Source organism: Pieris rapae, chromosome 20 (genome assembly GCF_905147795.1).
Source record: "Pieris rapae chromosome 20, ilPieRapa1.1, whole genome shotgun sequence".
Classification (NCBI taxonomy): Eukaryota; Metazoa; Arthropoda; class Insecta; order Lepidoptera; family Pieridae; genus Pieris; species Pieris rapae.
This window is the reverse complement of record NC_059528.1, coordinates 3,709,810-3,725,575: the sequence shown is the minus strand read 5'-3', so window position 1 is coordinate 3,725,575 and position 15,766 is coordinate 3,709,810. Positions and strand designations below refer to the sequence as shown.

The 15,766-nt window shown below is 33.7% G+C and overlaps 1 protein-coding gene across 1 annotated transcript in view; it reads right to left on the bottom strand.

Annotated features, from left to right (window-relative positions):
- Window positions 1-6,067: 6,067 nt before the first annotated feature.
- LOC110998726 overlaps window positions 6,068-15,766 on the bottom strand; it is a 34,965-nt gene continuing 25,266 nt past the window's right edge. Inside the window, exons 2-4 of the mRNA XM_045632757.1 lie at window positions 9,379-9,421; window positions 7,627-9,214; window positions 6,068-7,013 (exon numbers count right to left, since the gene is read on the bottom strand). Coding sequence (XP_045488713.1) covers window positions 6,176-7,013; window positions 7,627-9,140 — 2,352 coding nt within the window. The 5' untranslated portion in view covers window positions 9,141-9,214; window positions 9,379-9,421 and the 3' untranslated portion in view covers window positions 6,068-6,175. The remainder of the gene's footprint in view (window positions 7,014-7,626; window positions 9,215-9,378; window positions 9,422-15,766) is intronic.

The window sequence follows — 15,766 nt, the reverse complement described above, 5'->3', positions numbered from 1 at the left end:
TTTGATTTGACCGTAAACTAGTGGGCAGAGCTTTTAAAAAAAAGGCAGTCATCGCAGCCCATAGACACGCATTTTTAGTGGGTGCGTTGGCGGCCTTTAAGGGAGGATTACGCTCGAATTTTGAATTGTTGGAGGTCGTATCTCTCAGGGAAGACCCCCGCCGGTAGTCGATTCCATAGTTCGCTAGTTCGCAAAAGAAAATGCCTTGTGAAACGGACTGTGGGAGACTTCCAGCCATGAAGGTGATGTTGGTGACTATTATATAGCTGGGTTTGAAACACCTGTGCACCTATGCTGGTTTTTTTCTACTTGTACGGTATAGAAAAATGTAAAGGAATAATTTATTAATATACAGGTGTATATATAAAATTGTATATCCATGTATGTATTGATGAAAGCATTGCTTTGTGAATTCCTATAATGTTTGAATAAAGACCCGCCATTTAAAGTTAAAAACGTGAACGCCACAGTAAAGCCGCAATGAAAAATTACAAATACAGGTCAGTTAATATCCAATATATACAATTAATTAATAATAATTTAAAAGATACAGAAATGCGCGGCTAAATGGATTCGGGTCATTTGGTTTATTAATGCAATTTCGATCCATTATATTCAACATTATTGAAGTTGACTGAGAAAATGAAAAGCAAATTATGAAGTTATATAAGGCTCGGAGGAACACTAATCTTAACTCTAAACTTTTATTTTATCCTCGCTCAAGTACATTGTGACGGATAAGTTTTTGGTGTTCAGCAATTTCTTTCGCAACTCGAAAGATCAGATTTCTTTTAGAAATATGAGACATGAATTGAAAAAGTTAACGATAAAGAATCTTGTCACAAAGGGATTGGTGATCAGTGTTGGTAATATTGTTTAAATTAATGAACGAATTTTAAAAATATGTAGGAAAAATCCTCTTCAATATTATTTATTATAGTTTTAAATCTTAAAGGCCGGCACTACTCGCGAGTCCTCTGGCATTGAGAGTGTCCATGGGCGGCGGCGGTATCACTTAACATGATGTGAGCTTCCTGCCCGTTTGCCCCCTGTTCTATAAAAAAAACGTTCTGTTGTGATATAGTTTTTACTTTTTATTTTGTAGCAAAAGTTAAATATATATTATTTAGTGGACCGTGTATTTCAAATTAACTGATCTGAGAGAGAAAGTGTCGGTCACATCCATGCACTGGCAATCATAGAATCTCATCCATCCATTTCAAATTTCTTGTACTGCTAAGTAAGCCTTGTGCATGGCACGAAATTGTCTAGTACAAAGGCGGAAATGTTCTCGAAGATGACCTGTTCATACGATTGTCTGTCGTAGTCTACTTTGCCCATGCGAGGTGCGGCCAAGCGGTGCGATGTCTCGGTAAGCACATCGCTAGAAAGTGTGGGTTGTGAATGAATGTAATGGTCCACCCACCAAGCCTTACTATGACTTGAATATAACATTTTTTCCACAATCTACGTACCTACTTTTTTATACTACGAGCCAGCAAACGAGCCTGCGGGACGCCCAAAAAGGCAGTCGTCGTAACCAATTGGTATGGTATGGTATTATGTAAAAAATGGGTATGGTACTAATATTTCAATTGAATATTTCTGCAAAAATCTTAATTAATCATAAAAAAATTCTTCTGTCAATTTTTTAAAGCTGTATCCATTTTATTACTAGTTAATAGGCAGAAATAATAATAGTTTTTTATTTACCTCTTATATTATTAGAATAGGATAAACAATTGTATATTTCTGACACGTTTGAGGTAGAATTTATCGTATAAGAATTTGAAATGAATTCGTGTATCGCTGGCAGAGATCGCCAGCAACAAATTGCGGTTGGGCTAGATAAAAAAGGTCCGTCATTTTGCTAAACGAGTGACGGAGGGCTGGCCAAAGGATCCCCGCGGTGCGAATACGGGATGTCTTGAAAAACTGATACTGCTGTCAATTTCATTCGTGAAGGTTTTACTTGAAACCTTTTTCGATAAAGAAAGGTTTTACAACGCGTTATATATCCTTGAGCTTTCTTTGGAAAGTTTTTCCCTATCAGTTGTAAACGCTTTCATATAGGTACCACTGAAAGATTTTCGTAACAGAAACGCTATGAACTCTGACAAACGATAAAAGAGTGTTTAGAAATATCATAGGCCTAGCTTGTGAAACTATCTGATCAGGTGCGCTTGAACCTTCACGGTAAATCAATGAAGGAAAAGGCATGGTTGGTATGTCATAGGGTCAGAAAAGAATGTTTAAGTGTAACTCCCGTATGTCGATAGCATAATGTGGAGTGAAAAAACTATTAATTAATCAGTTAATAGATGACTCTGATTACGACTGCAAAACTTATAATTAAAGCTGGCTGTTAGTGACTCTACATAATAAAGAAAATCAGTGAATCACATAGTGAATATTGCTTTTAAAGAATACTATACTTGGACGTTTGAACTGTGAAATTTATTGCTTGTGCGTCAACGAGTAATGAAAAAGTCATTTGTACATAATGTAGCTTATAAGTAAGGTTTAGGTATGATGTGCGTAGCTTAATATAATTTTAGTGTAACAGTATAATCCCTTGTAACATACTTTCCCGTTTTCATATATATTAGTCATGGTTATTTAAATAAAAACACTAATTATAAAATACTTTTTACATCTATTTCAATTATTTTTCAAGTTTTTCGAAGCGGCAAATAATACTGCTTCGGGAATCTAAATTTAAAAATAAATAAATTATTCCATACACGTGCGATAACCTAACGAATGATTTCACATATTAATAATAAGATTTAAATCAAATTTAAAATTATCATATTAACATTGTCTAGATGATAAACACCTCGTCATATAATCGTCCTATATAATATTAGTTAATATATGATATGTTTATATAAAGGCCTGATTTATGTATCTATAAGGCATGTTTGTGTATATTAACTCCAATTTAATCAAATGTTTACATCGAAGCAACACGTGGAAGGTAAATTGGACTACTTTTTTTTCTCTTTATTTTACAAAATAATATAGTATATTAAAATATGTTGCATTAATAAACCGCTGTGGTTTGTATTAATGTAACATAGCAGTCTTGTTTAGGAGCGCGACAAATGCATGTAAAAGTAGTTTTTAAATTTTACTTCAAAATCTTAAAAATCATACCTACTTCCAGAAGACAGATCTTCATTTATGTTAAAAGTATGTGACTAAAATCACTAATTAAAAATTGCTCAATACATCTTCCAGAAATTTAATTTCCATTGCAGAGATCGTTTGTGCGGTTGGCATTGTTATTTGTTATACTTTTTACTTTCATTGTAGCCTATTTTCTTTTTAAAATAACGAACTTTATTTCACCTTGACTCGTATCATGGCCGTACTGCAAATACGCTCTTTTATTTCACGCAAATGAAAGTTTTGTGAAGCAGAAAATGTTTATAGACATAAGCCATTCCCAATCTCTGTAGTGGCAATATAGTCAAGGCTTTGAGCGGAGATTCACCTCAGTAGGATTATGATTTATGAGTAACGATTTATTGAATAGCACTGTATTCTGACACTTAACTACTGAGCCATGGTTAAGTAACTAGGTGTATAACTATGGATTTTTGAAGTTATACTTCTTTTAGCGCGATGGAGAAAAATGATGAGAGTGAATTTTTACGATGCGCACACCAACACTTAAATTCGACATCGTAAAGTTAGGTCTAGGTGGCATCTAAATTGATAACTATGTTCAAGTTGTATATTCTAGTATTTTTATATTTAGAACACGTGTTTCGTAACAGTACAATTAAACAGTGTGAATAAATAAATATTATTTTGGTGTTTTTAAATCAATTTCATATATGACGGTGGTAGTATTTACTAATAATTTATTTATTTAAATAAAATCTTTTTGATTAATTTTAATATTTATGGTTAATGACTACTGCATTTTAGTAATTTTTTTTCCATACGCCAAAGAAGTATAACTTCTAACGCGTGTACATAAGTACACACACTCTTTTAATATTGAAAGCTGTTTAGAGTACGTAAAGATAATATGTATGGTTGTGATTTTAAATAAAATTTTATAAAGATGATTAAATTTATATAGGCAATGTGCCTCTATAGCGTGGTAGACTATTTAAACCATAATACACCAACAATAAAATTGCTTAACTGTAATAAGAAATTATTAATTAATATGACATTTGTATGCTTATTTTCATATGGTTTGCGGTATTTAATAATTAATCAATCTGAATGTATCATTTTCTTTGCAAATAAACGAATTATTATTATTATAAAAGCAACACGTGCCCCGAGGCCGTAACTAGTTTTAGTGCCACTGTTATTATTAATAAAGAATGAGGCATTATACAAGACAATACTAAAAATACTTGTTCAAAAAATACTGTACTAAAGACCTCTACAGTGATGGATGGAAGAACTTCCGGTTCCGATAAGTTCTTATTTAAATGCATATTTATCAGGAACGGGCTAAGTGTGAGAGATATTCTGATGTAGACATTTTCGTTCCTAATAGCAAATCACTTTGCAATGGTATTGTTTGGTAATCTATTTATATAAAAGAGTTAATCGCGTAACTTATATACACTTTAAGATATGCAAGCATAGTTTTGTGTCTGTATCATTATAACGCACAATATCAATACTCGGAACAAACGCAGGCTGCAATTTCCTCGTACTAGACTGTCTAAAGTTAGTTATTCTAGGAAAAGGGATTGGGAAAAGGGATACTCTTCTTTAATAAAATCCCAAAGGCTCTGTTATCTCTGCCTTTTATTAAATTTAAGAAATGTATTAAAGAAAAGCTCTGTAAAAAGGCTTACTATAAAGTTAGTGATTATCTAGTTGATAAAAGGGCCTGGGACTAGTGCTGACTTTTAATTAATTTGCTATATTTGTTTTAAATATTGTAAATTGTTTGATGATTTGCTTTTTTTTAAAAAGAGTACCGAGAGTTTTTTACGCCGGCTTTTTCTCTCGGCCAACACCCCCTGTCTTCTTTACCGATGAGTAGGGATGCCAACAGGTTCGAATTTAATGACGTGGAATAAGTGATACCATGATATCTTACGTTCAAAATAAACGTATTTTATTTTATTTTTTATTGATCTTTTTTCTACAGGTAAGGATTCGTTTAAGTATTACTTAAGCGGATTAACTACAATTTATATTTATCAATTCCCTTATATTCGTATGAGCAAATCTTTGCGCAAGCTGGTGAAGAATCGAACACTTTTTACGTTAACACTGATCTATATTGGGAATAAGTGTAAAATTGGATAGAGGAAAGTCCTCAGGGTAAAAGAAAACGGGTCCGACACGTCATCGCACCGCCAACGCGCCTGCAATTTACAGCCACAATAAAAGCGATACTTTTATTGTCGAGCGCACAATTCGCTCGGACAGCTGTAATTGCGAACTCTCGTTCTGTCTATTGGATCCTCAATTTAACTCGTAGTATTTTAACATTGCACCGGGATACATCTGGAATGCAGTGTATATAGACGGTAGACGGCAAAGATTCACTTAGCCCGCTTTTTCATTATTGCATAGTTCGTAAATTTATTGGAACATTTCACAGGAAATGGAGACTCGGTTATGATTTCAGACAGTCACTTAGTTATTATTTAATACGTGAATAGTTTTAGTTCTATTATGGATTTAATTAAACGCAAATGTGTTAGCACAATTGGTTATGATTTAAAAGGAATTTCTATTTTTGAAAACAGATCTCGGACACATCCATCAATAGAACTACGACAGTTACTGTTTCATTTAAATAAAAATGTGGAGCAGAGATCGTTATTACCGATAAAATTCCTCCCTGCTTTGTGGCATTCCGACTGCAGAACAAAGGCCGGCGTCACACTAATTGGGTACTAAATCTATAGTCTCTTATTAAGCGTTCATTTTCATTGCTCCTTTCCCAGCCTAATGAACGAAATAAAGCCATTTACTGGCAATCTAATTACACTTTTTTGTAAACATTTCGCACCTTATTGATGTTAAACTTGATTCAGTGATCAAAGGGAGAAATGAAACGTTCAAGCCGACTTCAAAATTTATTTCAACTTTTAAAAGGATGACTATGATTATCACTTTACTTAAAAACAATTCAATTTTGATCAGTTCATTTGACTATATTTACAAAATTATATTTATATTAATTGCGATAAAGTAATGTCGTTAACCACTCTGGTCGAGACTGTTGGGGCTTATATTCGGGTGGACTGAGAGCAAGAGGAGATGCAGGATCAGTCAAGGCTACTGAAGAAGAAGTTTCAGTTACTGCTATACTTGGTTTCCCCTTCAGAATAGACCTCAATTCTTCATTTTCTACTGCCCTGGTTCTTTGCAAGTTCTCTCTCGTCTCTTTCATTCTAGATAATTGTTCCCTTAGAGTTCTGTACTCTTCTAAAAAACGTTCAAGTTGCGACGCTCGAAAATCAAAGTCTTCGAAGGGTGGACTAGTTTGGGTATAATCTCGTAGCCCTGAGAGGTCTAAAAGGGGAGTGGCGGACGGAACTGTCAGTGGCTCCCTGTTGGGTGATGCTGGCAAACTTGGATTTCGCCGTAATCGACTTCCGCCGCTAGATAGATCTAAAAAACTGTTTGACCTACCAGATGGTTTTTGTCGATTTTTCTCAATTCTATCAAGATATGTTACTGAGTCACCACCAGAACTGTTTCTACGACTACTCAGAAGCGGGCTTCGACTGTCTCCATCTTTTCTCCTCGGGATCGTATAAAAATAATATGGATCGTGTTTTGTATCACGCAAATATGAACTCGTACCTAATGCACTCATCTCTATGAGATCAGGGTAATTTTTCTCGCTATCGCTCCCAGAAAGATCGTTATCCAAGCGTTCACGTATTCGAGGCTGGGGACACGATCGAGCGTTGTTGTTAAATCGGCTATTTTCTGATAACATCTCGACGCGACCACTTAAAAGGCCCGTCGACTTGGAGTTTTGCATGGCTTCGACGTTTTTCTGTGATCTGAAATATAAATATAGATTAATGAAAGACTCAATAAACTAACATAAATGTACCGATAAATTTTTCTCTTAATAGATGACATAGAAAATAATATTGAAAAGAACATTTTACTTAGAAATAGAACCTGAACAATTGAATAAATTGCAACTCAGTAACATAATCATTACTTTTCTTTCTTAGTCTATATTTTGTATTAATAACAAACTTATAAGATGGGATGGGTTTTTAATATTATTTCCTTATCATTCATTTACTTATTCTTAGATAAGAACCCCATTAATTGAATAACGTTAGTACCCAAATTATTTCTATGATTTTACATTAGGTAAACTACTAAGTTACACTTATGAACGTCAAAAAAATTAAATTAATTCTAAATTTACATTTAGTTTAGTTCGCAAGTCAAGGGAGGAGAGCGTCCACTCTTTTCAATCGCTAATTTTTTATAGAAATTGTTTGAACTTGAGCAAATCAATCGCAAGATGAGAATCATTTTCTTTAAAGCTTTATTGATTAATTTACTTTTAACGAGGGCTTTGAATTTATTTAGTGATAATTGTCTGATATGGTAAAGATCTAAATAAAAAATAGTATAAGTAATTAAGTGTTTTACCTTGTTGCATACTGGCTCAGGCGAGGTATGTGTAGATCTTGAACAACTTCAGCAGATCTTGACCCAGCTACTTCGAATTCACTTCGTCGAAAACTTTTACTCATCGCTGGTGAAGTCACTTCTCCCGCATCACCTCGACTTTCACCTTTTCCATAACCATCATATTCTTCTTCTGGGTCATGGGAGGGAACGTTTCTATAATCACCTCTCTTTCTATTCTCTATTGGAGTGGATCGAGATAGTTCTACATTATTTTTTACATTAGCTTCAATTTTTTCATAATTATTTTCATTATGATTTGATGTCACTATTTGTTCATTCCACCTATCTATTTGTCTCTTTTTACGAGTTTCATAAATACACAGTCCTACTAAACACGAACTTAAAACTATCACTGCTGATACAGCCATTCCGGCCATTAAAGCACGGCCCCCAAAACCCTTTACGGGTATTTTTCTGTCAATTGTAAGATTTAAAATAACTTCTACTTTTCCTGCTCGATTCTCAGCATTACAAGTATAAAGTCCTGAATCTTGCACATCTGACGATTTTATAACTAAAGTACTTGTCTGACCTTCACTTCGCAATAAAAATGCCCTTCCTGAATTTGCATTAGTACTATTAGCCAGCAACCGCCCTGAACGTAGCCATCGAACTCTTGGTGCTGGTATGCCGGTTACTTTGCATGCCAGTATTACTTCTTCGCCTTCTACTCCTTTAATATTGCTAGATGATGTAGTTACTTCAGGAAGACAAGCAAAGTCCTCTAGGTCTAAGCGATCCCATGAATGTTGAAGGAGGCGCGGTGGTAGAGCACAGTCTGGCACGACGGTTGCAGGAACATTTTTTCTTATCATCCAGTCCCTTAGTGGTCTCAACACACAATTACAATCCCATGGATTATTCGCCAGCTCTAAACCTTTGAGTGACCTCAATGGTGCTAAGACTGCAACGTGAAGTACTTGAAGTTTATTTTTACTTAGCTCTAAATACTCCAACGAAGCTTCTAAACCGATAAAGCCTCTTGGCTCAATTTCTGATATTTTACAAGATATAAGACTTAGTCTCACTAAATGCGGTAAAGTTGAAAAGGCTTCATCTTTAATTTTCGTGATAGGATTTCCGCTGAGTCGAAGCTCTCGAAGTTCTCGAATTGAATCAAAGGCGTGCGACGGAATGGATTCTAGTCGATTCCGAGACAGGTCCAGTTCTACAAGATTTACTAGAGCGCGAAACGCGTATTGTTTAATACTTCGTATATTGCACGCGGGAAGGTATAACCGTTGAAGATTAAGAAGTCCAGCGGAGGCAAAAGCATCATCACGAAGAGTTGTCAGTCGATTTTCGGCTAAGTCTAGTAGTTGTGTGGTGGGGTCTAGGCGCGGTGGGACTGCGTTAAGTCCAGCTCTGGCGCATAGTGCCGATTCTTTTCCACTGCGCCATTTACACTCGCAGTGACGTGGACACTCAGCACTGACGGCTGCCGCCAAAGCCAGCATCACGAATACCCACATCCCCCGCGCCAGCTCAACCCGCGCCGCGCTTTTCGTCTTTACCGCCGAGCGTCATCCCCTAGTCGGCCGCAATCCTATAACAATTTTTTATATATTTATACCTGTTATAGTGAAAAACTAAACTGTCTCGCTTGTCTTTAAAATTATCTTAATAATCTTTTAAATATCTTTTTAACATAAAAAACGCTTAATAAGACAGTATGTATGCAAAAAATATCATATTACATAATAATTTTACCTCAAATTTTCAGGAAGTAAGAAACTCCAATACTTCTCGATATCTGTAAAGATACAAACGAAAATAAGAATCATAATCACTTTATATGTAATGTAAGTAAATTTAAAGAAAATTTGTACAAAAATATTTAGGTGTAGGACCTTATATACATATATGTATATAAGGTCATATATATATCAATAGTTTGTCTATCTGTTTGACATTTTATATGAGATAAAAATCTATGTTAGTGGAACGTGCTACTCTTAACTGTCATTCGTTCAGATTCCTGCTGAGTACCAATTAATTTTCTTGCCAATCAACTTTCACAGTAAAGGGAAACATCGTGACGAAACGTCATAACCGACCGACGAACGACTTGCGTCGGCGAGAGATTATAAAAAAAATATTAAATAAAACCAGAAATCACGCCAAAACCTGTATGCTTATGCTTAGTAATTAGAAAAAAGAAAACCAATTGTGAATGTAATTCAAATCAAATCAAAATTCATTTATTCAATTTAGATGCGTCTTAGGGCATGCGTATGAATGTCAAAAACGTTTACAAAAGAGCAAGACTACGCCATCCGTTCGCAAAACTACCAGGAGGCATTGTACTGAGAAGAACGGGCAAAAAACTCAGCATTGAATACCATAAGTACAGAATACTAGAATAATAAGAAATTCTTTTGAATGATTATATCGTTAGTTGATATAAAAACATATCTCACGTAGTCACTTAGGTTACAGCAGGTACCAGGATTTACATAATGTCTACAACGTGAATTTCTAAATGTCTACCCGGTTTACTAACAAATCCTCTATACGCTTAGGGATTTCAAATCTTTCTTACCGACTTTGTTAACGTAACAGCTAACAGAGCGCGCTATTTATTTTATGAAGAAATGTTAGTTTATTTTTAGCCAGTGAACTGGAAAAAGAACTAAAACTCTAGTGAGCATTTAATTTATAATTTGCTAAATGTTTTACTTTTTAAATAATTTCGAATGTTGGCCTGTGCTTCTTCAGCATGCGACTCTCATTTTTGAGGTCGTAGGTTCAATTCTAGGCGGTGCACCGATTGACTTTTTGTCTATGTGCGCATTTAACATTCGCATGAAGAAAAACATCGCGGCTAACCTTGCTTGAGAGATGGAAAGGTCAGGAAAGATGTAGAATGTCAAGCACAGGAGGCTGATCCCCCCTACCTGCCTGATGCGAAACGACATTGATCCAAGTCATTTGCCTAGCTCTTTAATCAAATCGCTGAACATCTTTCAGGCCGCTAGTTAAAAGGCTAGGCTTTTAATTGAACGGGTAATAAAGCTAAGGCTACGACATTTATATTTTAGTCGACTGTTTTAAATCAAGTAAAAAATATGATTTTCTACATATATAGGTCGATAGTAATCGTATTGTAAATGTTCAAGTTATAACAGTTTAGTAGCAAACTAGACAAGAAGTTGAATGAAGGCAATTTAATCGGCATCACTATGGGTGTTAGAGAACGAAAGGGAGGCAACATTGGATTCCCCATAAGCTACAGATTGTATAAGGATATTGATGACCTCGAACAGGAATAAAGTTTAGATTTTTCGATTAAATGGCAACATTTGCGTGTAACGGCGAAATAACTAAGGGTCAGTTGGTATGTAATTGTAGTGTGCCCTTTTTACTACATGCAATCGCGTGACTAGCCTGAACACGGTCGCATACCTACTTTCCTAAGCTATGAAGTATTATAAAGAATAGACATTAACCGAACGAAAACAACTTAGAAAGTGCAAAAATACAAATTAACGACGACTATGATATAATCAATATCAGTGTCATTATATTTTACTAGTAATAAACTTTATTCGCTTTTATCTTTATCATAATTCATAAATATGAGAATAGCATATATGCCTAATCGTTGTAATGTTATTCATTACTTTAGAAACGAACAACCAAGCCATAATAATTGTAATTGATAAATGCCATAATGCATGTATAATTATAAATGCGTTCGAATCACAGCGAAGCATTAATCGGTTTTGTTTCTTCAAAAGAAAAAAAATATATCACATATCAGATAGAGGTTCGTCTAAAAAATAAAAATGGTCACAGAAACTGATGCAATCTAAGACTATGGGGCAGTAGCGCCCCAGGATTATTTATTATTATTACATATTGTAGCTTGAGTATCTCACTAATAGTAGTCTTTATTAATCTACTTAAACCTTCGTTTATTGTTGTGTAGCTCATAAATTATGCCCGCAAAAAGATCCCTTTCAACTCTCTAACTCACAGTTTCACTTAGCTATCTTTTCCAAAAATTAGCTATTTTATTATTTATAAAATCTTTTAAAACACATATTTTAAGTTTATAAATTTTGTTAGTAACTTGAAGTTATTAAGTATTAAATAAGTGTTTGCCTGTTAAATAGAATTAGTTTTTATTGTTATTTTTGTTTGTAATATTTATTGTAATGCCTTTTTAAATAAATAAATAATTTTATTAAACCATTTCGTCCAAGAATATTTTTACACGATTACATTATTTATTATTATATTATTATTATTATTTATATTTTGAGTCGAATATGCCTTAATTGTTTCTTTGTTACAAAAATCGATACTTAACAATGATTGTTAAATAAAAGCCATCAGAAATAACATGAAACTTCCTATATCGCTTGTAAGAGGAAAAACTTTCTATATTTTCCTTCGTTAAATGAAAATATACTGCTTGGAAAAGATTCGGTATTAACAAAGTTGTAAATCTAATAACGACACCCTCATGTTAGATTCCAATAATTCCGGGATAGAGGACTTCACGAATCTATCACTTTTATTTGGTAGCAGATGTATTAAATATGTATTTGTTCAGCTAACATAATTGTGTCTATAAGTTGAAGTTCATTTTTGCGCATTTTATTTTATTATTTAGTTATTAATGATTTAGGTATTCTTTGTCGCACTTCTCGCAATTACCATATAGCAATTTGTCGCCATGTATACTTGTCGTTAGATGAATATATATATATATATATATATATATATATTATGGAATTGTATGGTACAAACACCTTTTGTATGGCATATAAAGTTTTATAATAATGTACCAAAAATATTACAAGATCTTCCTACTAGAGTTTTTATAATTCGACTTCTTCTACTACGTTTGGAAAAACGTCTTAGGTTCAAACCGAAACTAATCTTCTTGTTAAACATTATTTAAATTAATGTGACTGTTATTTTTATTTATTTATTTGTATACCCACTCCTGCCTTAACAACGCAAAATTGACAAGAGTACAGAATAAGTGAATAAAATTTACAGACGAAACAAAAAAAACAAACAACAACTCAAATAGAAACAACTGTATCACAGACAAGAAATTAACTATTACAGGCACTAACAAATAATAAAACTAGGACAATGAAAAAGGTCCGTTAAACTATGTAGTTATGTAAAATTTATTACGTCAAGTAGAAGTAACTAGACCCACAACATAATTCTCCTCCCCCCACACTAATGAACTTTCTCACTTTATTTTTTTTTCTCGTGTCATATTTTTAACTTTCTTTCTTTTATTTGCTTATATTCCATATGAATTCCGGGCACAGATTATTAATGTTTCTGTACTTAACACTTGTATTAAAGTCGTAGAGTGAGACTTACTTCGTTATCGCTATAGGTCTACCGCTTAAAAGTGTTCCCGTCTGATGAGAAACAATTACTTAAACAGAAGACCAAACAAACAAATTTAAAACATTAAAAGTCCATGAACCAAGACAATATATGAGAAGCACAATATTCACAAGGAATGCTCGTAGATAACGGATTTAAAATTAAAATCTGCTTGTAGAATAGAGAATTTCCCATATAATAAATTACACTAACTACCGCTACTTTATTTATTTATTTCTTCATAAGACACTATAATACATGCAGTTACTCACAGATCAAATAGTTTTTAGTAACCTAAATCGACGCTCATCAATTATGCCTACATAATTGTAAATACAATATAAAAAAGGCCATTAAAAAACAAACATTCCGAGATACTCTTGATTATAAACCATCATTTTAATCATGGCCACACTTTTAAAACCATTATTACACTTACAAACAAATTAACAACACATGAATCAATTAAAAACGCATCAACATAGTTGCGAAAATAAATTGTAACACGCATTTTCAATAAACAGTTGAACAGAAAGGGTCGGAATATATGCGTAGGTAAATTGACCCAAGTAATTTAAGCAATAATTTGGACTGCGCGCATCCCGGGTCAAATATGTTTAATTCATGCAATTTACAGTATACGTATAAACAGATGCGTCTACATCGTTAAGGCGGTATTCGCTTCAATAAAGGGCCATCACATCAAGGAGAATAATCCCTAGTTGAAGGTCAGAGGCAATTGTAATGAGGTCAGGCTCGCTATTTTACATAAAACCAGCGGCAAATTAAATGAGGGGGATCAAAGTGAGTCCTCTGTCCCCTTTGCTTCAATAGTTTCGTCAAGTGTTCGTCTATTCTGAATATCATATGTTAGGGCACTAGTTGTTAATTATTGTTTTTATTTTTCATAGTTAATATTCAAAATGAAAGTTAAAGAGAAAAGTTGTATGCACGGTTTTCTAAAGGCAGAAATTTACAAAACAGTTTATAAATAAACCTCTATTTACTCAGATAGTTAAAAAAAATCGTGGTCGAGATTTAGAGCTAAATATGACTTTTAAATCTCTTTAACTCCTTAAAAGTTCAAGAATCGTATTGGTATAGTCTGTATGGATAATGTATTATTTTTGTAATAAATAAATATTAATAAAGAAATAGAAATACAAAATAATAATTTAATACTCATTCCGATATAGGGCAGTGAATGAAACGCGTGTATATTGGAATTCCTTGACTAATATTTTAATGATTGGTAGAATTAGTTCCAAGGGAAAACGTGTGGTTTAGCCACTACCACCCTGGCTAGAATGACTAGAATTTTAATATATAATTAGCCGCCGCAGCTGCTCTTTCTGAGTATGATTGCGACCACTTTAATTATTATATTTCAGTCAAATAACAGTATAAAATCTATTATTGAAAATTACAAGAGTATATGTAATTTTTTAAGTTAATCGGTTTCATAGTCTTAGGGTCTGTTTCACAATGTCCCTTCCGGATAAGCTCAAAATAAGATATTTATTACTTATTGGTAGAATAAACAGTATTTTTGCGTTTCACGAATGTCTGATAGCGCTATTCGTCATGAAACGCGAAGTTTCTTATTCGGAACTTTTATATTTCGAATAATTTATGTGTTGCATAGCTATTTAGTACTTTATCCATACATTGTGAAACAGGACCTTAGTGAGCAAAAGCACAGAATTGTAGAAAACCATTAATTTTGACAAATTTATTATACATACATAAGGTTTTTCGATTTTTTAGCCTACCTGTAACTGGCGATGAGTAAAAACCCATGTGGTATAAAATGTTGAAACAATTGCTCAATAACAAATGCGAGTGAACGCTATTTTCAATATAACATGAACTCGAATTTAAAGTCAATTCAACACCGATGAAACTTAATTACTAAACTGTCGCTCACTGCTTAACCCTAGTCAAAACCGTAAACATTACACTAGTGCCTAAACGACTGTGTTATTAAAAACAGTTCAAAGGGTTAAATAGAGCAGTGTTGGCCTAGTGGCTTCAACGCGCGACTCTCATACCTGAGATCGTAGGTTCGATTTGCTTTGCACCAATGGACTTTTTATATGCGCATTTAATATTTGCTCGAACGGTGAAGGAAAACATTGTGACGAAAACATGTCTTAGACCCAAAAACGTACGTGTGTTAGGCACTGGCTGATCACCTCCTTGTCTATTAGATTTAAAAAAATGATCATGAAACAGATTCAGTAATCTGAGACCAAGACCAATGAGGTCGTAGCGACACTGATTTTTGTTTTCAAAGGGTTAAATAACGAAAAATAAACTAATATGTCTTCAGCAGACTGTACAGGTCGCTAAATAGAGAAACGTATCAAATCAATTCAAATTTGTTAATCATATTGGTAACTGTACTCATGTACGTCGATATTAAAATATCGTCTTATACATTTAATATAAGTTCGTTTAATATAAGGGTAGAGCGAGAAAAGTTTTTTACAAGGAAAATGTAAGGAACATCAACGGTGATTCACATATTGTAACAAAACATTAATAATTAAGTGACAAACGCTGAACATCAGACAAAATAGAAGCACTTTCACTTTAGTTCCGACAAAACACTATACAGTAGAATATTACTAGGGTATTTTCTCATGAAAGACTATTGGCGAAACCCTAGTGAGTGCATCGCAGTCGGCAAAGAACTCTATTTTATAATGTACTGAAGTAGGCTAAAGATAGC